Source organism: Suncus etruscus, chromosome 8 (assembly GCF_024139225.1).
Source record: "Suncus etruscus isolate mSunEtr1 chromosome 8, mSunEtr1.pri.cur, whole genome shotgun sequence".
NCBI classification, from domain to species: Eukaryota; Metazoa; Chordata; class Mammalia; order Eulipotyphla; family Soricidae; genus Suncus; species Suncus etruscus.
Window position 1 is genome coordinate 2,655,327 of NC_064855.1, and position 26,440 is coordinate 2,681,766.

At 48.0% G+C, this 26,440-nt stretch overlaps 1 protein-coding gene across 2 annotated transcripts; it reads right to left on the reverse strand.

The window, feature by feature from the left end:
• On the reverse strand, positions 1–26,325 carry SNAP47 (synaptosome associated protein 47). Of its 2 annotated transcripts, none has more exons than XM_049778042.1 (5): positions 26,236–26,325; positions 20,038–20,580; positions 17,236–17,705; positions 12,618–12,733; positions 1–641 (listed from the first exon to the last, which is right to left on the reverse strand). In XM_049778042.1, the coding sequence occupies exons 2-5, from the start codon at positions 20,535–20,537 to the stop codon at positions 495–497; spliced, it is 1,233 nt and encodes a 410-aa protein (XP_049633999.1). In that variant the 5' UTR covers positions 20,538–20,580; positions 26,236–26,325; the 3' UTR covers positions 1–494. The 2 variants fall into 2 exon arrangements, with proteins under 2 accessions (XP_049633999.1, XP_049633998.1); XM_049778041.1 differs by lacking the exon at positions 26,236–26,325 and adding an exon at positions 24,226–24,323.
• Between the last annotated feature and the right edge of the window lie 115 nt (positions 26,326–26,440).

Consider the following 26,440-nt stretch of genomic DNA (forward strand, 5'->3'; position numbering starts at 1 on the left):
AATGTTTCAGGTGTTTATTTGTAGGACTAGGATGGACATACGAAGCTCTGAGGACGGGCCGGTCCTCCAAACCAAGGGAGGAACAAATTCTAGGAAAAGGGATGCACCCAGCCATGGAGAAGGCAGGCTCAGAACTGAACTGCAAGATCCTGAGCTAGAAACTGATGGATTTCTTCCCTGATGACAGAACTTGTCTTTTTACCTTGGTGGCAATAGAACAAAGAGCTGGTACTGTTGGCTATGACAGTGCTGCTGAGGGCGGCTGCAGGGCACTGCCCTGTGTGTGCCCTGACTTGTCCTACTCAACTGTCTGCAGGCAGAGCCCTACCTGATGACCATGTAAGTCTCTTCAGGGATCTCTCGGGTTGTAACCGCAATCAAGCCCCCTGGAGTCCCTTTCTGGCTCTTTTTTGGGAAGCATGCAGAAGTTGGGAAGGACATGCTCAGAGAAGTGATTGTGTTTTCAGTAGTCACCTCCCGGCTTTCTTGTCCTTCTAGGTCAGTTTTCTCATGCGACGATTATCCTTGTCAATGGTTAAAATTGTGTGGTCCACGGCTGAGGTGATGCCGTCCAAGGCCTCTTCCTGTCTCTCCAGCTCTGTCTCAGTATCCAAGGCAAGACCTTTCAGCTTTTGGAGAATCTGCAGGAGAAGCACAAGAAACAGAAAACCTGTCTTTTGTTTAAGTCTCAAAAACATGCATTTCCTCTGGCCATTTTCATAACACGACTGACAGAGGAACTTCAAGGCTTCTGGGAGTCGGTACAGAGGAGGGAACCTTCTGAGGATCATAGGTGTCCTTGGATGTCCCTGCTCTAATTCCAGGAAGGTAGAGGGGCAGAAATGAGGTGATCTCCTGGACTCATGGGGAGATTTGAGCTGGGAAGGGTGCCAAGGTTGTGGCAGAACTGAGGCCTGGAGTCCACCACTCAGCTGCTGGCCATTACAACAATTTCCCTTTTTACCATATATGCTCCAGTAGCAAACTACATACATAATTATGTTTTGGGGCTGAACCTGGCAGTGTCTGGGCTTACTGATAGCTCTGTGCTCAGGGTTCATTCGTGGTGGGGCTTAGCACTGTACCATATGCAGTGCTGGGAATTGAGCTTGGGTTGGCCACCTGCAAGACAAACGCCCTTCCCAATGTACTCTCTCAAAGACCTTTCTTGTCTATGTGTCTGATATATTTAATATAAAATCAGAAACTGTTTGGCAGCATGGTGGTCCCCAACCTCATTTCTGTGACTTACATTATACTTCATATAGTTTCTTTTCTTCTTTCAATTTTTATTTTATCAACGTGATTTACCAAATTGATCACGATATGGTCATTTAGCATTAAATGTTCAAACACCAGTCCAACCACTAGTGTTCCGTTTCCCACTCACCATGAAAGCAAACAATTTTACTTTCTATTACTTGCTACAACACAATACAACACAAAGGCAAATGGATTTTGTTGATTGAAACTCAAGTCAACAAAGGTCAGTTTTAAACGATTGTTAAATTTCTCGGCGGTGTCGCTAAAACCACTAAAGATTTAGTGGGCTATGGTTGGTGCCAGTTGAGCCTTCTGTGTTACTGTTTAGGCTCACTGAGCTTGGTAGCTTATTATGGAACTTTCCCATCAGATTACCTGTGATACTACTGGGCTGACATTACTATAAAATATTGAGGTGCGGTGTCATGAATCTGAGCCGTTTCTGTTTGATGGTGTACTGTTGGGGGTGTCGCAGGGCTGCTGCAGTGCATTCAGAAAAGGGAATCTAATCTGTCCCAACCCCTTTCTGATTTCTGAGACTGTGACAGAGTTACAGCCAGGACTGGACTGTGTGTGAAGTATGAGTGGCCACTATGAGCCATTATATTCCTTTGGAGCTTCATGGAAGAGTCAGGCCATTTTTCTGCTGGGAAGATGACTTCCTCTAGTCTTGTGAATCAATAAGAGCACCTGAATTTCTGAATTATGAAATGTGACTTTACATACTTATTGAGCCTGTGCTTAAAATTTTAGCACCTTTAAACTGATAACAAGGGATGACTAAAATGAGCAACCTCTTGAACAAATGCTTTGTTCAAACTCTTTGTGGGCAAGCTTCAGATTACTGGTCAAGAAATGGAGACGCAGTATCTGATCTCTCAGGTGGAAAACTCAGAGGACCTATTTCCCAACTCCTAATGGTTTAGTGTATCCCATCTCCAACCAAGGCCTCCGTCACAGTGGGGAACAGATAGGGTGTCCAACGGACGTCTGTAGACATCTCTGGACTGCACATGCTGCATCTGAGTGGCTTTGCCCTGTTAACAAGTATCCGGTAGAGGCCGTGATAGCTGAAAGGCGGGCAGGAGGACAAGGCCAACTCCTTCCCAGGAGTGGTGAGGCTTAAATGAGGTCACCGATGTGAACAAGCTGTGAAAACCATGAAATGCTTCGTGAGGTGGCTGCCGCCAAGTCTTAGAACTGTGGTCTGAAGCAGCCAAGCTCTGCACCACTTTGTGGAAGGACACGGAAGAAGGGAGCAGAGGCGTTGGTGAGCAGTCACACACAAGTCAACAGAAGAGGTTCAGACACAGATGGTCTCTATGATCTTCATCCGGACACAGAGGAACAAATTTGAGCTCAGTCTCAGACACTGCCTAGTTGCACCCTCTGGGAGCTGGTGGAAACTCCATCAGCTGAGTCACTTAAATCACTGGACGGAGCTCTGGAAACTATACTGTGGGGTCAGTCAGCTTTGGAGGGGATGGGCTGGAATGACCTCATACAGTAGGTCTCTTCCATCTCTTATTCCTATGATCTCATATGGCTGGTGTCCAGAGAAGCATGAAAAAAAAATATTCACAGCTCACCACCATGTTAGGCAGGTTCTTCTGGCCATTTTGCCTGACCCACCTATTTCTTCCTAACTCACCTCCAGCTTTAGTATGATTAAAAGGAAAAAAGAAGTAGCTCATTCTGTCAGGAGTTCACCTAACGACATCCTGTCAAAGTTCCTGTTTGTCAAACATTCAGACCTGAACAGAGGTGAGGTGGCTCCCCTGTGCTGGGCAGCCTGCAAGAAAGCCTGCAGTTCTCTCTTTTTTCTCAGTCTCTTCACAACAGGGTCACACTTGCTTCTGCCCCAGCTGCCTCTTGGGAGCACCTGGATCTACTGTGCCAGCAGCTGCCATTTGCATGGCATGATTTCCCCAGGGCGGCCACCTTGCACCCAGAGTGCATCACTGACTGTTGTGTTCCATCCTGAGAGGAACAATATCCATGTCTTAGAAAAGCTCATGAATTGTCGATACTCAAAATCAAATGGATACCTGTCCCATATTTTTCTTCTATCTTCCTCCCTTTAGAGGTCCAAGTGAAAACACACACTCTTATCTCTCTCTTTCACACACAATTGCTTTTCTTCTCTCCTCTCTCTTTCTCTCGGTACTTTTTCTTCTATCTTCCTCCCTTTAGAGGTTCAAGTGTATGTAGACACACTTGTAGAAAAACACATACTCTCTCTCTCTCTCTCTCTCTCTCTCTCTCTCATTCCATAGCTTTCCTAAAGTGTGCCCTAACTTGTCCTGTCTCTCTCTCTCTCCCTCTCTTTTCCCCATCCTGTAGTTTTCCTAAAGTGTGCCTTGACTTGTCCTGTTACTCTTCAAATCGAGCATGTCTCGGATGAGCCTGAGAAATCCCTGTGCATTCATGATCAGCTTCTGGTGGGCCCAGCTACCATTGTTTGGATGACCATGTTATGGTACAATGAGTGATTCATAGGCTACCTCAGCCAGACCCTGAGAGATATCACATGTTCCTTTAAAAAAACAGCCAAAGGCCCTTCCTGGAAAGCGCCTGGTGCTGCCCAGCCCTAGCCCTAGCCCTAGGTCTGTGCTGGTGCCTGTAGCATGAGCACCCAGGGCAAGATGACGAGTGTTCAGAGCGACGGTGTCCTCTTGCTTTTTCGAACATGCACACTTTAGAAAGGGGACAGTGAGAAGCATCATTTCCACTGTATTATAACCAAATCAACGAAAGTGTTCTTTTTTAACAAGCATTAGGTTGATATTTAAGACACTATAGTCCACTAGAGATCACTTTCTGTGACAGAGTCCGTGTGCCTGCTACTTCCATCTGAACTTAGCTGCTGCTCCTGTCCACAGTGAAAGGGTGGTCTCCTCCAAGAATGCCTATGGAGACAATGCAGTTTCTTTTGTGACCAAGACAGCTGTTGTGCTTACCACGTTTGAGCACCTTACTGAGTTACACGCTAAACCAGTAACTTTCAGCTACAGTTTCTCGGAGTAAAAAGGTTGGAGACTACTCGTCGAAACAAAAATTGATCCCAGTTGAACTTGCTGATTGTTCTGACTTGGAGAAAAGTCTATGGAGACAATGGCCTTCAAGATCACATTCACTGCATGAGCCTATTGAGACCTGTTAATTGGAATACTGCAATAATATAAGAGATGGTACGGCTTGTAAGTCTGTGAAGACTGTACCGAGCAGATCTTTAGCCTAGGAGTACCTCCAAAATATCCGAGTCCAGTGTCTTTTTCCGTCAAGGGACTGGAGTAATCAAACAGCATCGTGTACATCCCATATAACACAAGATGGAAAGAACGGAGACTGTAAAGTCTGGCCAAACTTTAAAACACAGTTGTCATTTCTGTGGCCCAAGATGACACGCTGTCTAGTCATCGACATCCAGTGCTGCCAGGCGCTGAAATACCAACCAGCATCTCAGATGAGCGTTTGCTGGGCTGAGTCAAAGACCAGGCTCAGCACAGACTCTTCCCCATGTCCCAGTTTCAGTTGAAGTAAATCCAGCAGTCGGCCATCTTCCTAACCACATCTGCACCTACAGAAATCACAGTGCTCCGAGTTCTGGGAGGAAGAAATGTGGATAAGTGCCAAGGAGCTACACAAAGAGAAGGCATGCTGTGTTAGTGTCTCTAGGACATACTCTGAAAGGCCGTCACTCGGGTGGCCCACACAAGGAGGTGCTGAGGCCACTCATTAATACCTAGCAGCCAGCAGAGGTAACCACAAAGTGGCTGCCAGATGCACCATATGCCCCTTCCTCCCCTCTCAAGAAGGGAAAGCAGAGTCTGTTCGAGTCATATAGTATGGTCTCTGTCCCTGCAAATGCTCTAGGTTACAGAAGGAGAAGAAGAGACGAGAGATCAAGAGACACTTCTACTTCTAATTACATTCCCTGTGTCGCCTTTCTATTAAGACAACATATAAATGATAGGAAAACAGCACCACAAAGTAGAATGGGTCTACTTAGCAGAACTGAATGTGTTTACAGAGATGGGCCTCATCCCAGCTGTCAGGGTACCCGACTCTGCTGTGAGCTGAGTCTCCAGGGTCCCGAGGCAGTTGGGAGAGTTTCTCTATGGCTTGCAAAAAGGGGAAAGAGTAAGCCATGCATAAGGCCAGGACTTAGAGGCTTTCAGGATGTCTGAAGTATGTGAGTTGCCACCTACATTCTCAGCCTGGAAAAAGTACCTTTTCAGACTGCCTTTGGATCAAACTCCAGGACTTCGAGCATTACCACATTAACTTTAAATCTCTAGAGTTAAGTTTAGTTAAGCTAGACTGTCTGCTCTGATCTTGTCATTAAGGTGACTCACTGAAAAACTGTGAGCTTTCTTGCAATGAGAAATTAGCAACCATTTAAGAGCAGACCTAGGATAAATCAAACTGTCTGCAACTCTAAAGAGTTATACCAGCAGGGCCATTAATATGCAGTAGAGAGAGTAGAGGAAGATCCTGTCTACCAGCACAGCCAGAGCTCTGGAGGCCATAAAGAACATTCTGGACCGCTCTCTCAGACCATCCTGTCTCTTCCCCTGACCCCTCTGTACCATTCCTCGAGGCCCCTTCACTCTGGGTAGCAGGGTTGGGCATAGGTTTCTCTCCTACGAAGGTCCCTACAGACTCTGCAGCCCCTTCAGAGTGCAGTGTGCTGGGAACGCAGTCAGAGGGCCATCAAATACAGTGGCAGATCTGAGCCCAGCCACGACAGCCTGTGGCTGGAGGCACAGACCATCCTAAGGGAAGTGCTTTGTTGAGAGGCGGTTGATCTTATACATCGAGGTCTGTGCCTTGGTGGGAACACACTGGAATGTGAAACCAGTGGATTTGCTGAGTGATGGGAGCTTGCTCCCAGAGTAGGCCTTTGCTTCTTTCACAGTCTAGAACAGTTTGCTCTCTAACCAGTGAAGCACAAGAGTAGCAGCGCTGTGTGAAGATGCACAGGGTAACTGTTACAGACATACTTACTGGCCACCTGTCACTCTGCCCCAGCAGCTGTCACTCCACAGACTAGGCCACCAGAGTGTTGCTTAGGGGCCCCAACATCACGCCACACTTAACAACCTGTAAAACTGAATGTCTCAGAGAACCCCGAACTGCCAGTGTTTCTGTTTGAAAAGGCAAATGTGAAAGGGACTGGAGTGCTAGGACAGTGGGGCGGGATCTTGCTATGCACACAGCTGATCAAGTTTTGATTCCCGATACCCTGTATGGTCCTCTGAGCACTGTCAGGAGTGATCTATGAGCACAGAGCTGGGAATAAATCCTGAGCACTGTCAGGTGTGGCCCCCCAAAAAAACAAAAAGTAAATGAGAATAGGATAATGGAGACATGATCTAGAGAGGACGTGAAAAATGGAAACCCACCCGTTTTCAGACCAATGGCAGAAGTCGATCCTGTGCACACAGCACAGATTCATCCCTATGAGGGAACTCCTTAACTGATAGGAGGTTGGTCTTAAATGTCGAGTTCCAACAGGGCCTAAGACAGAACATTTCCAGAGCAGCAGAACACGCAGCTTTCTCAAGTGCATGTGGCTGCTTTCCAGGACAGCATGTGGCACGAACTTTTAAGTCTGGAAAGGGGGAGCAAAGAGATGACAGTGTGACACATTGGGTACTTCTTACACTAACCCGGGTCGCACCCCTGACTTTGAGTCATTCTATTAATAAGTGTAAAAGGAATTTGAATATCAAGTCTTTAAAGACATATGAAAGGCCAGTAAACCTAAGAAAAGATGCTTCACGTAATTCCCTGGAAGGAACGTGGTGATCAAAACCACAAAGATGCCACTTCACGCCAGCCTGGATGACTCGGATTAAAGATTCAGATCCCCAAGCATGGTGGTGGGAGTGTCAAATGGTACAGCCATGTGTCATGTGTCAGTCTGGCTAACGTGAAAAGTTGTCCTGGGACCAAACAGTTTCATTTGATGGTGTCATCCCAAGGGAAAACAAAGCAGGGCCACAGACAGTGCTGTGAATATACATAGCAGCCCTATTCACAGTGACTTCAAGGCAGAAATGACCCAAGTGTTGATGGCAGCAGATGGATGAATAAACAAAACCCACATGAAGGTCCACTGTAAACAGGAGGGAAGTGCTGACTTGGCCACCGCACGCATATGTGATGACATTTATGTGAGATTCAGAAACGTAAGATCAGAGGTTTCCAGGGCTATGGAGAGATGGAACATGGAGCAGAGCTTCTGTCTGGGGTGATGGAGAACATGTAGAAATAGTGGCAATGGGGAATGGAGCTAAACAGGGAGGAGCTTGCTTTGCATGTGGCTGGGTTTGAACCCCGGTTTCCCATGTGGTCCTCAGAACCCCTAGAATTGATATCTGAGCGCAGAGTTAGGAATAATTCCTGAGCATTGCTGGGCGTGCCCTTTTCATCACCAAAAAAAAATTAAAAAATAAAAAAATTGGGGTGATTATAGGTTCCGGAGTGAAGGTACACTTGCTCTGAATGCCACTGAATAGATTCCCAGGTGTCTCATATGGTCCCGAGCCCACCAGGAGTGGTCATGGAACACAGAGACAGGAGCAAATCCTGAGCACTTTTGAGTAACCAACCAGCCAGTCAACCAAACAAACAAAAACGGTGATGGAGCCTAAGAGACAGGAGGTAAACTTGTCTTAAACATGGCCAACCTGAGTTGGATCACCAGTATACATATGGTTCCCCAAGCACCTCCAGAGTAATTACTGAGTGAAGAGCCAGGAGTAAGTCCTGAATAGCATAGGGTTTGGTCCCAAATAAAAATAGAGGGGCCGGAGAGATAGCACAGCGGTGTTTGCCTTGCAAGCAGCCGATCCAGGACCTAAGGTGGTTGGTTCGAATCCCAGCGTCCCACATATTCCCCCATGCCTGCCAGGAGCTATTTTTGAGCAGATAGCCAGGAGTAACCCCTGAGCACTGCCGGGTGTAGCCCAAAAAACAAACAAAAAATAAATAGAAGAAAATACGGCAATGTTCAATAGGTCTCTTAGAGCAATCAAGTCACCATGGTTATAACATTGGTCACAGGCCTTCATGGGTCCCCATCTCAACAGACAGAGGCAGACAGCCCAGGGCTTGTTTACTAAGGATAGGCTGGCTTCATATCAAGGTGTCAGTAAGTGGGGTGGGGCACAGTGGGCTCCTGACTGTCAGAATAGTCCCAGCCATCAGCAGTGATTGAGAAGTGACAAGCAGAGCATGTTTCCTATTAACTCTGCTTGCTTTCATTTCTGTAGTTTCTGGCCTGAGCGTTCATGTAACCCCAGGGTAGGGTCTTCCTTTTTTTGCACATCGGGGAACAATCCCTCCAGGACTGTAGAGCTCACAGGGTCAGGGTCAGGCTGTGATCCCCAGCTCCTACTCAGGAGTGCAGCCTCGAACATGCGTCCCATTCTAAAAATGCTGCCTGCCTGGCTACCAGACATCATTACTAGGCACTGTTCCCACTTACACAGCCTTTTCTTATGGCATAAAATTTATCTAAAGTAACACAGTGGAATAAGAAACCCAGCGTATTGGTAACATCCAGTCTGGTGTCCAAGTCGGCATTATAAAAATGTTTCCCACTCTGGAAAACATGGCTTAACTATGTCATAATGAACAAATGCAATGAGTGGCTGGGAAGACTCAGAAGAAAACACAGAATAAGGGGCCTTGAAGTGAGGGTACGAACAATCTGAAATCATCCCATCATTCCCATCTAGTGATCTTAAATGATTCCACAGTCAACAGGAGAAAGCACAGACGGCCAGAGCCTGGCCTGATGAGTCAGTATGGCCTGGCTCTAGCCCTGTCCCCATCTTCTATGCTGTCCTCTCCAGCAGAAACATTATATAGAGCAGGCGACCCCAGCCTGCACTGCCTGCCCTTGCCTGCTCCAGGGCCTAACACAGCATTTTGGAAGAACTTGGGTCAATGGACATGACATGTCCATACAAACAGTTCTCCCAGCAAAAGGAGCTCCAATTTTGTCACCTGGACAATGAAAATATTGAAGCTTGGGGTACAGTATTCATTCATCCAGATATTTATTTTTGGGCTGAAGAATGATTACTGCATCTTCTTTTCTTAGATTAAAAAGAATACAGATTATTCTTCCTGCTTTGGGGAGGAGGCCAGTGAAATAAGACAAGGTTAATGTATCAGGGAGAAGAGAGGTGAAATAACCTAATTTCCAAATCATAACAAAAAAAAAGCAAAAGGAATAAAAACTATTAATTATTTCTTCTTCTGTATATCTCTTGTTGTATTTTGGGGCTAGATATAGGTTTTGGGGAACCAGGTGGTGCTGGGGATCAAACCCAAAGCTTCTGTGTACAGCACGTGTCCTGTAGCCCTTTGAGTTATCTCCCTCACTTTTGGGGGGGCATACCCGGCTGTTCAATGCTGTTCAATGCGCTCACAGTCTATTACATAGCCGGCTGATTAAAAATATAAAATATGGGGGTGTGTATATTTTATGACTGAAACTCAATTATGAACATGTATGTAACTATGGTACTTAAACATATTAGAAAAATCTAAATAAAAATATAAAATATAAAGAGATCTACGTGTTGGATGAGGCTGCTCCAGACACCATGTTTCTAGCCCCTTTGGCCAAGGTAACGGTGGAGAAATAATTCACAAGTAGTCAATTACAGTTTCATTGGAGTCAGCTTGCTTTTATTCCATGGCCCTGTCTGCCATATGCTTTTCCTCACAAGTGTTTTCTCTGCTAAGCTTTTTGCTGGCCCCCTCTCTCCCCTTTTGCTGATTCTCCCCTCTCCCTTTTACCAGACTATTTTATTCTTTATTTAAAACAGCCCACCCCATCCCAGGTGTGGGCGGACCTGATCATCTAGGTGGGATTAACATCTCCAAAAAAAGCTTAGGTAAAAGGGTATTATTAGGTAAAAGGGTTACAATAGGACAAGTTTCCGGTAATAGCCTGTGAGCGCACTGAACCAGTCTACTCATGTCTATACACACAGAAGGCAGACAACATGTCCTAAAGTCACCAAAAAGAAAGTTGAAAATAGGTCTATAACTCTTCACCCAAGTCCATGGACACTAGGCATGAGAAGCACCTGGCAGAGCTCAGAAACATCCCACAACTGGGCCTGGCCTGCATCTGAAAAAAAAAGATGAGGTCGTGCTGGGCTTGCCTCTGGCTCTTTACTGGGTCAAGGGATGCAAGAAGAAGACTCGCCAAACACAGAACTCACTGGGCAAATCAAGATGAAGAAAGTCTTCAGGAACTTTACAAGAAAAAGAATGGAAATGCAGAAACACTTAGGAAAGGGCCAAGTGACACTTGGGCTTTATCAGTTCCCGTTCCCGGGTCAAGTACGTGGTCATCACAGACTCACACAGCAGTTCCATGACAGGAAAAGCCCAGCACAGCAGACATTAGAGACGAGTCGGGGGCTTCTGCCAAAACCACCGCCGCCAGTCCAGTCCTTCCAGCCCTCCACCACGAGCCCTCCCACAGGCGGATGGTGGAGGCCACAGTTAGGCGGCAGCAGACGGGACCTAAGTGCAGCCACATGGCTGGGGCCTGGCGCACTGCCGAGCATGGCTGTTCCCTGGTGAAATCACAGTGAACCTTCTCTCTCAGCACTCCCAACTGCACTTTAAATCACGAAGACACATTTCCACATAATGACTTTAATAGCATTTGCAACAAAAACCACAGCCGAATAGAGGGGATTTTCTTGCATTTTTGTTTTCCCTAGAAATTTAACTCATTCCTACTTGTGCTTTAGCTAGAGCTACACAGCTAAGAATTCTTGCCTAAATCGGAAACATGTGCTCTATTCAAAGAGACCATCTCGAGGAACAGGGGTCTCCCTGCACCCATCTTCCTCCTCCGTGTCCAGCGCATGACCACCACAGGGCTCACGGTCACACGTGCTCTCGGGAGGGTGGCTGCTGACTCTTACTCACGCAAGCCTCGCCCGCCCAGTATGGCTCAGACGGGCCCTCCCGAAAAATTCGTGACTGCAGCAGAATCAGGAGGTGAAATACCACATTTCTCGTTACAAAATCAAGCCTGAGACTGGAAGATGGCATGAAAGGCTGGCTGGAGCACCTGCTGTGAGCAGGGGGGTGCATTCCCCACTCCTTTCAGTCAGCACATGAGAGGGATGGGGGGGGTGGGGGGCTCACTCAGGCAGCCCTGGCAGTGTGTGCAGAATCACGTGTATAAGACAAGCACCTTAATCCCTGTGCTGTCTCTCCAGCTCCAGACTTCAGCCCCAGTGCTATATGGTCTCCTGAATGTCGCCTGCAGTGCCTCCTTCAGCATTGCTGTGTATGGCCCCAAAACAAAACACACAGCTAACACAAATATTGGGGCCCTCTGGGTGTCTATCCTATAACCCTAGTGTATGCTTTCAGGGAAAAGAGTAAGTTCGCATTTGTTTTGTTTTGGGTCATACTGGGTAGTGCTCATGAGTTACTCCTGGCTCTGTGCTGAGAAATCACTCCTAGCAGGCACGGAGGTGGGGTAGGTGGGAACCAGATGGGATGTTGGGATTCAAACCCACTATCTGTCCTAGATCATCTGCGTGCAAGGCAAATGCTCTATCGCTGTGCTATCTCTCCGGCCCCCTCAGCTCGCATTTTAACCTCCAAATTGAAAAGATCTGCAGTCTTACGCACTCAATAAACATCTCCAGGGGCTGGAGCACTAACAGGTAGGTCTCTGCAGGTTACCTTCCACACAGGCTACCCAGCGCTCTCTGGCCTGCCCCACATTGTACTTTTGAGAGGAAGACGACTTAAAAAAAATGTATCTAGCAAATGGTATTTAGAGCTCAGATTCCTGGCCATAAGTCTGCAATAACCCTCATCAGGAGTCCAGTGTTAAGTAACATAGAAGATCTAGAAGTGGCACAGCTCTGCCTACAAATGAGAGCACATACGCATGCAAATAAGTGTAATATGGACTCACATACCACACACACTTACACACACACTGTGGCCATAATGTGTGTACACATATCCAGACAATGAGTGCTCTTGTGTCTACATGGCATAAGTACCATGTACCCTGGACACAAAAGCACACACACACAGACCCAAGCACACATACCAGAGACTGCACTGGTACAAACATGTGGTCAGGATGTGATAAAGTCCAGGGACTAAAAGGGGAGAGCCCATCCTCTCTGCCCAGTCAGAAGCAGAGAATGGGGCGGAACCCCTGCCAGATCCCTGCAGGTGAGGCAAGCACAGACTTAGTGGAGAGCCTGCTGCAAGGAACGAAGATAAACAAGCTGCTCGCAGCAGAATTTCGGCTGAATTTCTGGAACATAAGTTACCTGCCTCAGCTCCTGCGTGTCCCCCTCGGAGATCAGCAGCGCACTGGCCTGCAGGGCACCTTCCTGGTTCTCTGAGGTTGGCTGCCCAGGCATGGCGCAGCACATCAGCCCAGGTGCTGGAATGGAAGGTCAGACAGTAGCGTCACCACCTGGAATGCACCAACAGTGCAGAAACTCGCACAACCTGCCCAAGAGTGTGTCTAAAACCATTTTGATACTTCATGCCAGAAAAGTGTTTTTACAGGGAATAATTTGGGTGTGGAGATGGCTATTCTGAACACCTGCTGCCTTGAGCCTGGGACAAAACTGCCCTCGTCAGCCTTCTAGTCCAGATGAGCTCTCCCTCCAAAAGTCTACAGGGCTGTTCTGTGACCAATGCTTGGAAGGGTGGGTCTTTATCTATGAAATGCCCGAAGACTTACTAAAACACAAATCAAAGGGTCAGGGCAGTACAGCAGGTACAACACTTCCCGGGACCCCACATGGTTGGTTCCCCAAGACCTGCCAGGAGTGATCCCGAGTGAGCCCTGAGCAAAAAAGAGCTTCCTTCCTTCCATCCATCCAGGTGGTCCTATAGGCTTGCAAGATCACGAACTTCTTAGCTGCATTCCTCAACCTGTCATGTTTGTCCCCCCTGGACTGGCCTTCGAGCCCCACCTGAAGGAAGACACTTCGCTCAGTCTGCCATCAGTGATCGTCCTTCTGGATACTCTGATCCATTTTCTTTTTTTTTTTTTTTTTTGGTTTTTGGGTCACACCCGTTGACGCTCAGGGGTTACTCCTGGCTATGCGCTCAGAAGTCGCTCCTGGCTTGGGGGACCATATGGGGCGCCGGGGGATCGAACCGCGGTCCGTCCTAGGCTAGCGCTGGCAAGGCAGACACCTTACCTCTAGCGCCACCGCTCGGCCCCTTCTGATCCATTTTCACTCCTTGGATATGCTCCTGTGCCATTTATTCTTTTCAGCATCATTTTGAACTGTGGTCTCCCCAACTAGCAAACAAGGGCCAAGGCCCAGGTTCAATTCCCATGATCAACCTGAGGCTATATCATAGAAGAGAATGTTTAACAAAAGACAAACACCCAGAAAGACAAAGCTGGATTTTTTTTTTCCTTCTTGGACTAAACCCTTAGAAGCTAAGATACAGATTTATTTCCCCAGTGAACTGGTAGGCCACTAGGGACCCGGAAAAACACAGGCTGTGGCTACTTTTGGGGGCTCTGTGATGAGCTGAGCTGTTCCTTCAGTCACTTCACTGTTTTGAAAGACCTTTTAAGAAGGTTCAGCATAAAAAAATTTTTTTGATCTCTTAAGTCATTAGTTATCAAAGTTAAACCAAACAAGAACAAACTGTTTAAGCTATAGGGGAACTCAGAGATTATTTCACTTTCTAGGAATGAGGGCGGCCCCAAGTGAGGGCTGGCTGCAGCACTGAGAGTGGACTTGGTAGGTTTTCCTGTGCATCAGACACCAGTGTCTTGCCTCGGTGCAGGTCAGACAGGGCACAGACCTGATCCTCAGCTGCTTCAGCCTTAGGCAGGTCTCTTCAAAGGGATGCCTATGGCCAAGCTCCTACACAGACATGTCAGTGAGGTCCCTGTGTCCCCAAGTCAGAACTCCTGACTTCAGTGCCCTGGATGTTTATTGTCACATCCAGTTGTGCTTACCCTTAACTACCTACTGGCCTCTGTGCTTGGGAGACAATGTGGAAAATGCGGTGGAGCCTGGCTCTGCACTCGTATTTCACTGTGGGTGCAGCACTTGAAGCAAGTCTAGGCAGGAATTTCCCTAGTCTGGGGACACTGAGTGATCGAGAGTAAGTGGGTAGGATGCCTGCGTTTTACGGGGCTGACCCACATCCAATCCCCCATCTGGACCATACAGTCCCTCAAGCCTGCCAGGAGTGACAGGAGTGATACCTCAGAAGAACAGCCAGGAGTTAGCCTTGGAACGCTGTTGGGTATGGCCCAGACACAGAAACATGAATAAACAAAATCTAACTTCTCTGGGTTGAGTGAGAGGACAGTGGACAAAGTCCCTCAGAAGGAAAAGAGCAAGCAGGGATCCTTGAACAAAGTCAAAAACCCTTATAAAAAAAACCCACAAACACATACTTTGGGGACTAGGGAGACAGCTTGTGGGCCGGAGCACGTGCTCTTCATGCAGGAGGCCCAGTTCCATCCTCTCTACCACAGAGTCCCCTGAGAGAAGCAACCCCCAGACCTACCCAAGCAGAACAAAACGTAACACAGAGCACACCACGTGGCCCTAGGGCTCCTCCCCAGCTTCCCTGCCAAACTCTCCCAAGGACCACAAACAACACATGACAGGAGTCCCAGTCAAGTCAGGGAACAGTGGGGCTGGCTAGGACAGAGAGGACGCACATCAAGTCAAGACTTAAGGGACAGCTTTGTGATTGCCGAGAAGGTGCTCAGACAAGCTGGGATGCTTGCGTGGGCAATACCAGGACCCTTGGCCTCCCTGCAAATCTGGAGCCACCCTAAAATACAAAAAGGGTAATTTGAAAGAGAATCTGTGGCGCTCTTCCCTGTAGCCGGACTGTATCCGTTTCCCTCCTGGCTGCCTCCACCCCACCTCAGGCTCTTAACCTTCCACAGTCTGCAGAACAGGGAGGTCTCTGGAAAGTTCTTCTAGAAACCAACAGGCAGCAAACACTGCCACCTACTGGCCACACGAAGTACCAGGATTGCTCTAGAAGAGATTCCAGTCAGGACCTTCCTTCCCTCTTCCTGGAGTTCCTACAAGCTTCGGTCAAAACAGGTGCATTAGACCCCGCAGGACACAGTCACAGAGACATGGCTCAGTGTGGCCTGGACATGTGCAGGGCTGTGGCAGAAGTCCTAGGACCAGCAGAAGTCTTTCCTAAGGCTGTGAGGCACCACCCTCTGGCGGCACCCTCAGTTACTCTCCAGACCCACACCCCAAAGTCATTGCCGAGATGAACACCCTCTGCACTCTGGGCACGTGCTTGATTTAGTGCCATCACAGGCAGTCTTTGTGTCAACTGGGCAAGACGACAGTTCCCAGTTATTCAGCCCCCTCTAACCAGGCGCTGGGGAAGTTTCTGCAGGTGTGGGGAACCCACAGTTAGGGGGCAAGGGGAACTGCCCTTGATAATTTGAAGATGGAAAGTCAGTGGTCCTGAAAGCCATTTGGCCTGTGGTGGCAGCCTTAACCTTCCTGATGGACGGTGAGTCACCCGAGGAGTCTCTGCTTCTCAGGCTCCCTCCCCGCCATCTGGTTGAGTCCATTCACAAACACCCTGCAGTGGGGTATGCTTGTAGCATCCTGTTTGCCACTGGGCCCTCCAAGTAAGAGCCTGCTTCTCCCCATCCTTGTGCTCCCAGCTGAGACCACAAGCACAGCACACTGGCACCCTGCCTCTCCCCAGGATGACATTCTTTGCTGCACAGGGCATGCTAAACTGGATCAGAGAAAACTCTAAGAACCTAGAGGATGCTGTCCTCATAACCATCAATACTACTCTGCCAGCTTCCCTACGACACCTGCTTATCTAGTTTAATAACTATAGCAATTTTTTTTTTGGGCCACACCCAGCGGTGCTCAGGGGTTACTCCTGGCTGTCTGCTCAGAAATAGCTCCTGGCAGGCACGGGGGACCCTATGGGACACCGGGATTCGAACCAACCACCTTGGGTCCTGGATCGGCTGCTTGCAAGGCAAACACCGCTGTGCTATCTCTCCGGGTCCAACTATAGCAATTTTTAGAGTGATATTGTTGCCATAGTTTGAAATTTTTTTTATTTGGTCTATCTGTGTTGCCACTGAAATAGTTTAAGACCCTATGCTAGGAAAATTAGGGATTTTGAGATACTGGCAATGTGGCCAGGAAGACTGCTATTGAATGCCTAGGATGCAGGAGCCCGGGGTCAGGGTGGAAGTATTGGAGACCACGGACAGATGGGGTGGTGTCAGATAACCCTCTAACTAGGTTTTTTTTGTTTGTTTGTTTTGTTTTTTTTCATGAGGTGGGGTCACAACCAGTGACGTTCAGAGATTACTCCTGGTAGGTTTGGGGGATCAGATGCGAATCTAGTTACATGGTTACATGGGAGGCAAGCGCTCTCCTCACTGTCCTATCTCTCCAGCTCCTCCATTTTTCTCCAAGTGGGTGGTAGGGTGGTACCACTCCATGGTGGGGACAATTGCTTCAGCTGTAACTGAGGGGTGCTGTTTGTCACTTAAAGCAGGTAGATTTCTAGGGGGGCACTAAGTAATTTTTTTCTGGAGAAGGGAAAAAGTAGGCTCGATAACTTAGAGAATCTCTGGTGTAAAGTAAGGAAGAAGTGAGAGCAACTGCTTTGTTTTGGGGTCACACCTGTCAGTGCTCAGGGACTACTTCTGGCTACAAGTGGGATGCGGGGATCAAACCCAGGTTGGTCAGACGCAAGGCAAATGCTCTACCTGCTGTGCTACTGTTTCAGCTCTCACAAATGCCTTCTAAACCTCCCTCTATCCTCACAGGGTCCACCAATATGTTCTGGTCACCCACGAAGTCCACACAGCAGCTGTCCGAGGTGACGCTCTGGTTAAGCATGTACCACACTGGCGAGTTGGAGTCTGTGAGGGCCACTCACCTGCTTGCCATACCGAGTCGCCCTTTTGGACAGTTTGCAGCATCGAGGCCCCTTCCAGCATCTCAATCTTCTTGCTGAACTGCATTTCCAAGATGGGAATAACCTGAGGCATCTTGGCAGATATCAATCGATAAGCTATGTCCGGCTTCCCAATGAACCGCTGGCGGACGCTGATCTCGTAAGGGGAATGGACCTTAATGTCATCTACGTCACCTCGTTCAAATCTGTGCATTAGCAACGAATTGCAATCATGGATTTCCAAGCCGGAAACCAGGATGGTGAACTTTCCTGCTTTCACCTGAGACTCCGCTTTCTGAGAAATAATAGCAGCAACTTGAAGCAGTAACCCTTCCTTCCCCGAAACTTTGGAACTTGCAGTTGAGGCATCTTCTCTGGGCCTCATTTCTGGTGTCTTCCAGAACTTAGAGCTGAAGGGCCACCAAGCAGGAGATTCCAATTCTGTCAGCAATCTATAAGAGCAGTATCGAAGAAAATTATGTCAATTCACATTATGGTTTTTTGGGGGTAGTTCACACCTAGTGGCACTCAGGGGTTACTCCTGGCTCTGTGCTCAGAACACTATCCTGGCAGGCTTGGGGGACCACATGGGATGGTGGGAATCGAACAGGGGGTCCAACCTGAGTTGGCCGCTTGCAAGGCAAATGCCCTACTACTGTGCTATGTCTCTGGCCCCGGGGTCAGTTCACTTTCATTGCTCAAACTGTTTTATGCAAAGCTCAGTGGAAGAGCAGATGCTCTGCAAGGATGAGGTCCTGCATTCAATTCAGATACCATTCTGGTCCCCAAAAGAAAAACCCACTAAACTCCAACTTCAGCCTAAAAATAAGTGGTTTTGCGATTCTTTCCCCACAAGCACCCACAAAGCAAAAAGGGAGCACTTAAGTGACTTTGGAAAATATTAAAATGTTCCAGGAAGAGTAAGTTGGTCTTTCCTACCCTACACATAGAAAGCAAGTTGGTAATAAGATCAATAAGAGTCAAATGCTCTCCTCACATCTGACCTTGTGTATTTTTGTTGTTGTTTGTGGCCATACCCAATGATGCTCAGGGGTTATAGCTGGATCTACATTCAGGAATTACTCCTGACTATGCTCAGAGGGATATCGGGCATTGAACCTAGGTTAGACATACACAGGGCAAGGGTTGTTCCTACTGTACTATTGCTCCAGGCTCAGACCTTAATTATGTTTTGTTTTTTTAGCTAAACCCAGCAGTGTAGCTAAGGAGTAACTTCTGGTCCTATGCTCATGGATCACTCCTGGCAGTGCTCAGGTGACCATATGGTATGCCAGGGATTGAACCCATGTTCTCTGAGTGCTGGCTCTGAACCAGACCCTGAGTAATTTTGACTCTGACTCAAGATTAATCTTAGATAGCCAGCAGAACTCTGTCATAATGGAGACTTTCCCAATGGTAGATATGGCTGCCGGGTACCTTACATGATACAAGGAGGAACTGTGTTGTTTGAATTTTAGGGTTGGGACATACCCTTCAGTATTCGGATCATTCCTGGTTATGCTTTCTGTCTCGTTCGAGGCAAGCACCCTGTTGTGCTATACTCTCATCCGGCTCCTGAGACTGAATTTTAAACTTGCTTAAATGCATCTAGTGGCTGCCATACTGAACTAACACCACCAAGACATATACCTGAACCCAAGCACCCACTTGAGATGCTAAATCAATGGTGTCCCAGATTCAGGACGTGGCCAACCCTGAGGGTCTAGGGAGGTGGCAGTCCCTGCCGACAATGTTAGGGTATGTTCCAGTCTCCTGAACAGTTCCCTACTGTTCCCAGGGGTCACAGTCAAGCTATCGATGCAGAATTCGAATAGTGCCACCTTACCCACTCATCCTTTTTGCTTCAGAAGTTACCTTTATGGACCAGATACTACAGGATAATAAAGCAGTAGGGCACTTGCCTTGTATGTATGTGGCCAACCTAGGTTCGATCCCCAGCATGCTATATAGTACACCAAACACTGTCATAAGTGTTCTCTGAGTGTGGAGGCAGGAGAAAGCCTCCTGAGCATGGTTGGGTGTGGCCCCAAAACAAATTTCTAAAAAAATTATTTTTTATTTGAAAGAAATCTTGACAGCTCAAGATTTTAAAGGTTTTTTTTTGGGGGGGGAGGGGGGGAGGGGGGGAGTGGGGTGGTCACCTGGCAGTGCTTGGAGTTTAACTTGGCCACCTGTATGTAAAGTATATGCTCCAGCTGAGTGAACCATCTCCTTGAACCCTAGGCCATGGCTTTATTGTTATTTTCTTTGGGAAGGGTGATGCTCGGTAGTTACCTGGCTTTGTACTTAGGCATCATTCCTCGTGGTGTTTGGGGAATCACATGGGACACTGGGGATTGAACCCAGTAGCTGTGTGCAAGGCAAACACCAACTGTCTTAATGCTGTACTAATGCTCTGGCTCTATTATTCTTTTAAAATGAGTATTCAGGAAAATCTCACAAGTTTATTGGCGGTGTTCTGGGGAAGTGTTTTTGGGACCACAGGTGCTAAAAACTCAATCTTGGGTATCACACAAGGCAAGTGCTAGACCATTGAGCCATGTCCCCAGTCCTTACCGTTTCTCAGTTGAAAAACAGCATCTTATGTTGGTAAATATAAGCCCACATCCCAAAGGCTGAATGAGATGCTGCCTGTGGGGATGTGTGCCCACATTAGCCAGCTCAGAACTGGCCACAGTAGGGCACTGCCCATATTTTCAGAATGTTGGTGGTGACACATTAGCCTTCTTGAGGTCAGATGAAGGTCACAACGCTCTACTCTACCTGTCTGCCACGTCCAGATCAGAGCCCATCTTATCCAGGTCTCTTGCAATGCCGTCTATCTGCTCCCCCTGATGGTGGAGGACTTTGGCGGCATCTTCCAGTCGCTTCTGGGAACAGGCCACCAGGTATGTCAGCTCCTTCCCCTTGGTCATCGGGGAAGATGCCACCCCAGCAGCAGCTCCTGGCTGAGACAGCAGCAGCTCTCTCCAGAAATGCTCGATGATGCTAAAGACAACATTCCGGTTTGGCTGCAAAGCACTGAACCAGTGCTTGGTGTGGTTCTTCTCCAGGATGGTGAGAGAGCTAAAGATAAAATGAGAAGCCTCTTTCTTGACTTCGATGATACTAGAGAGTGGGAAGTTCACCAGGTTGTCTCCAGTCTTATCAGCGGTGAAACTTAGTGAGAGAGAAGTCAGTGTGAGCTTTCCAGGGATCCATCGCTTCTCAGGTTCTAAGTAGTAGGAGCCTGGCCATGCATGGATGCAGATGTCTGTGCTCATCTGGTTCCTGGGGCAGCTGGAGCCAGGGCCAAGCCTGCTCTACCTCTAAAGGAGGAGGGACAGGTTAAGTCCTCAGAGCCATCAGGACCCAATCTCCCAAGAGCACCTCTTGGACAGCAACAAACAAAAACAAAACCATCCACAAAAGGGGACAAGAACAAATAGTATCTCTTAAGGAAAACCTTGGGCTTTCAAGGAATAGCTGTCTGCAGTTGGCTGACAAGGTTTAACCGCTGATACATTGGCTTTTGAATCAAAAACACAAACACGTAAGTGCATAGCATTAAGTGAATTTCCTAATTGAAATGTAAAAATGTGACTCTTTGAGGTAATTGCAAGTGCTGGGCACTGTACCAAGCAATACAAGGCCAAACAAGAAGACAAAAGGGCAGTACTACCACCTGAAGAATTCTTAATTCTATAAAACAGAGTGACTTGAGGCTAGATGAAGCATCATCACATGCAAAAAGAATTAAAGCAAACGACACTGAGAGAGTGCCATGAGCTGTGGACTCAGTAAGAAAAGGGAAGAAAGGCTGGACAGATGGCCTGGAGGTAAGGCATTTGCCTTGCGGGCAGAAGGTCAGTGGTTCGAATCCTGGCATCCCATATGGTCCCCCGAGCCTGCCATGAGCAATTTCTGAGCGTGGAGCCAGGAGGAATCCCTGAACACTGCCGGGTGTGACCCAAGGAGAGGAGGGAGGGGAGAGGAGGGGAGAGGAGAGGAGGGGAGGGGAGGGGAGGAGAGGAGAGAAGAGAAGAGGAAAGTCCTAGAGGAGAGGAAACAGTCCTAATTGGACAAACTCCACAGCTACACCTCAATTTGTTTCCTGCCTTTGGTACTCTGGCATCCTACAGTAAGTACCCCAAAGCATCCCACTGCCATATTTTTATAGAGTTAAAAGGCTCCACATCCAACCCTCAGTCCTTCAACCCTAGCCCCACTTCCTCCATGGGCTGTGAAGACATTTCTGTGGCTTACGACTGGACCTGATGGATACAAATCAAAGCAATGATGACATATCATCTCAGACCACAGAGACTGGCACACATCGGAAAGAACAATAACTAACAATAACTAGCAGTTTTGGCAATGGACGGGGAGAAAAAGACTCTTTTTCCCTGACCATATGGACAGTCCTCAAAAAAACAGAAATTTTAACTTCCATATGACCCAGCAATACTACTCCTGGGAATATATCCTAGGAGCCCAAAACACAATGCAGAAAAAGATTCTGCACTCCTCTATTCACTGTAGCACTATTTATTCAGCACTATTTCCTGCAGCACAAAAGCCAGAATATGGATCCAACCAAGTACCCAAGGAAACTTGGGTACTTGTACATCTACACAGAGGAATACTATGCAACTGTTAGGAAAATGAGGTGATGAACTGTGTATACATGGATAGATATTATGCTGAGTGAAATGAGTCAAATGAGTGAAATGAGTCAAAAGGAGATACAGAATGATCACACTTATTTGTAGGCTATAAAAAAAAACAAAACCCTAGTGTGGTCATACCACCCAGACAAGAGATGAGAGAGAAAAATGTCTGCCACAGAGGCAGGTGGGGTGGGGAACTGGTGGCAGGAAATATCTGGTGAAGGGATGGGTGTTGGACATTGTATGATCAAACTCAATCATGAACAACTTTTTAACTGTGTATCTTGGGGATCACTCCTGGCAAGCTTAGGGAACATTACAGAGTACCAGGGATTGAACTTGGGTTGATTAGATGGGAGGCAAATGGCCCACCTGAAGTATTATCTCGCTGGTGCTGATTTTCATTATTTTTTCAACTGGAGTAGGCGACTGTACAGCATTTTCTCAGCCCTGCCCTCCCTCTGTGAAAGGGGCAGCTCAGCATTTGGTCACTCCATGCCTACAACTGGGTATCTCCAACCCCAAGGCAGGCAGGGCCATATCTTCTTCCTGGCTGTTCTCCCATACTTTTGAGGATTTGATCCGGCAGCTCGCTTAGAAAATGAATTTCTATTAAAAGTTGCCTGCTCCTGACCTTGTTTCTGAGTAAGCACTCTGGGAGGTCTCCATGCACAAACCCCCACACAGTTACCGAGTCTGGCACTGAGCTTCAGAGGAAGCTCCACCTCCACCACAAACTTTACAACGTGGAAAAGTTACTTCACCTTTTGGATGTCTGTTTATTCAGCACTAAAATAACTAAAAAGACTTAAAAACATCTACTTGAAAATCTCCTAAAAATTGAGAAAAGAAAAGAGTTGGGAGAAACTTAGAACACTTCAGTTCCATTGTGACATCTCTATTACACACAAGAATATTCAGGTTCGACAGAGCCTACTGAAAAAACGAAAGGAGAAACATGGCCATGGATTTTCCTACCACCGATTTCTATTGAGCTTCTTCAACATGTCTGAGTCAGTGACGACTGTGTAGGCAATAATCACACACAGGCCATAGCTCGCCAACCCCTATAATTCCATCCCATCCCATCAGTTCCTTGAATGCTTTAAAGTCTCCATCGCAAACATCCTCCTCATATTCCTCAGCCGGCTTGTCCTTCTGCTGCCCACCCTCTGCCCACTAGACCGGTTCCCATCCCTACAAAGCTCTCGGACCCAGCTCTACCCACTGCTGTGCAACCTGCCTCCAGGTGGTCACACCCATGTGTGCACTGACCACCATGTCTATAGCGTGGCACATGGCCATGCCGGGTACATGTCTCTGCAGTTGGGACTTCTCCACCTAAACAACTAGGTGGCAGCCTGGGTTCTTGGCCATGACCGTCTCTTCCTAAGCAAATCCATAGAGTTTCATGGCTCTAAATGCCACCCAGTACGTTGCCTCCCACAAACTGCAACAGCTGACATATGAGGGCCAAGTGGGCACCCTCACGAGGCCACTTCCTGGGCATTTCCAGTTTGGTTTGCTTCAAGAATAGTAGCTCCAAGGGTTCTCTCTGACTGCCCTCCCCCCATGCTAATTCCCTCTTCCCTCGAAGCCATCTATATCACCCAGTCTGGCATGGCCTGTGCCCTGCATCTGCCCACTGTCTACCCCTCAGTCACAAACCTGAAAGCATAGCCATTACTGCCCGAATGATTTGGCCTGCCCCTCTTAGGATCCAGCCTCCCCTCCCTCACCCAGTGGGTTCTCCTGCCCACAGGCTCTATTCCGGCACGGGCCTGCACATGCTCTACTGCTCTGTCATCCTGTCTCTAAGGACACTTCATACCACGGCTTCAGTGTGGCTGTGCATGTGCTTCTGTTGACTAACCAGCTACATAGATTGGAGAGATCCTTGCACCAGGAACAATAAGAGTATCTGGCAGGTATGTGTTGACTGGACCACACCCCGGAAATGATACGATGGCAACATCACCATGTGCTTGAGGGACGGGGTGCTCCTCCTGTAACAGGCTGACCAGTGCCTGTGATCAGTGCCAAGTTTCTGAAGCACAGATCAGTGCTTTGACCTCCCCTATCATAGCCTAGAGAGTCTTACAGAATTGTACTCACCCGCAGATAGAGCCACGTTAGGGAGGTGAACCCACCAACATACACTACTGGTCACATGGATGCACTTAGCATGCATTATTAGCATGACGGGTCTCTCTCCGCTCCCAGCAGACCTCTGTCAAGGCACTGCTGTGTCAAGTAAACACCCTATTTTTAGTTCATTTCCAAAGCAGAACATTTCACACACCTTCCAGTGAGGGCTGCCTTGGACAAGAAGGCTCTGGCTCAGAACAGTGGGAGCCGTGTTCATGGGAATCAGCCTTTCCGTTGCCTTCACCTTCAGTTTGCTCAGAGGTTCCCCATTTCCACCTGGGAGGTCCAAACATGTGTTCAAGTGTTATTGCAAAAACAGGGCTTATTCACACAGCATCCATTTTTTCAGAGAAAACCAGACACATTATTCCTATAAAATGTTGACTCCTAAACTCCCTTCCTTTTCTTTCTGGTTCTTCATTGTGTGTCCATGGTATGTGATCAATCTTAGAACAGTGATTCTATTCCAGGCTTACATTCTGAATTTCTGATACTCCAAACCTAGGATGTCTTTACTCTATCTTTAAATAACCATGAATACTTTGCTCCCTACTTTTCACAGTTGCCTTTACGATCTCTCCTCACCACAACTAAATTCAAAGAAGCATCATCAACTGGTTAACATGCTGCCAGATGTTGTATTAAAAATAAAAAGATTTAAAATAGAACATGAGAGATAGGAGACATAGTGGAGGCCAGCTCCAGTTCCTGCAGCACATATAGTCCCCCCAGTGCCAGGGGGTTACTCCTAAGCACTTCTGGAATAGACCTTGAAAACAGATGGGTGTGGCTTAAAAACAATAAACAGCAAATGCTTATGAGACAGATAAATTTACACATGAAAGGGAGGGAAAAAACATTAGTAAATGCTTGTATGCATTATATGCGTTCATGGATCCCTGGGCAGATTCTCTGTCACAGAAAACATCCTTCCAGATGGCAGATGGCAATTCATTCTCTGATTCTCTGTCACAGAAAACATCCTTCCAGATGGCAGAACTGTTGGCAATTCTTTTCCAGTTGAACCTGCTCCCCCTTTCATCTGCTCATCTTCTGAAGTTTACTAGCCCAAGGTGCCCCACATTTACTACACTAGACACAGCGAAGCTGATGGAAGAGGCATAGCCTATCACTGACCACAATCCCCACCGTGTGTCCTGGCTACAGCTTGCTCTGCTCCCGCTTCTACCTCTCCTGTCACTCCTAGTACCCGCTTCTCTACCTTTCACCAAGTACAGTCTCCTTTTCTTCTGGGTAAACTTCAAGCCCTTGAAAACAACCCCTTCCCTCCAGCTCCCTTTCAAAGTCCATACCCCCAGCATCTCCAGCACTGTTCTTATCCCACCTGGAAGCACAAACGAGTCCAAATGTGGCTTGTGGAAGGAATACAGGGAGCGCTCCTTCTCCTCAGCTTTGCTTAGGAGTGACCTAGCCATATCCAGGTTTTATTTTACACGGCATAGTCATTACCTGTTGACTCAGCACTGCATATACATCCTTCAAGAATGGGTGGCCCAGATAGCTCAGACTCTGGGCATTCAAGCTTGGTATGCGGTGACCAAGTCTGATCCCAGGTGCTGGTTCCCTGAACACTGCAAGGTCTTACTCCCAGAAGAAAAACAAAATCAGAGTGACAGCACAGGTCATCAACCTGGATTCGATCCCTGGAACCCCACAGGATCCCCCAGAGGCCCACTGGCAGTGATCCCTGTGTGTAGAGTCAGGAGCAAGCCCTTGGAGCACATCCGACAGATTCCCACTCCCCTAACTCCGTGCAAAACAAACCATCAAAAGAAAACCCCAAACCAGAATTGAGTCTGTAATTCTGAGGTGCAAAGGAGTAGGGGGTGCACCTGCAAAAATTGCATCAGGGAGAAGACAGATAGAAGCTGGTGAGTGTTCTCTTGCCCTTTCCTGCATGCACAAAACTCCAGCCCACCCGATTCCGAGGGTGATGCCCTGGATCTCCTAGTTCCCAGAGCAACAAGAGCAGGGCCAGGTGCAATTTGACAATTTGGGGTGCAGCTTCCAGCACGCGCCACCACCATCTCTCAGGTTCCTCCCTCTTCTTGCCCACCCCTGACCCACCGTCCCGTTCCCCGCATGCGGCCTCGATCCCCTCGGTCCATGCCGAGCAAGCCATGTGGCCTGCGGGGCCGCTTACCCGAGCCGCGGGGCCTGCACCCCTTGCTGCAGCCTCCGGGCTCAGGGATGGATCGAGCAGCGAGCGAGCGGGGCCGTCGCCGGATCTGCGCGTGCGCAGGGCGGGATCTGCGCGTGCGCCGGCGCCGGGGCGAGGGGCGGGGCGCAGGCGGAAACACTTCCGGGGCCTTTCTGTCTGGGCGCGGCGGCCTTTCTCGGAGCATGCG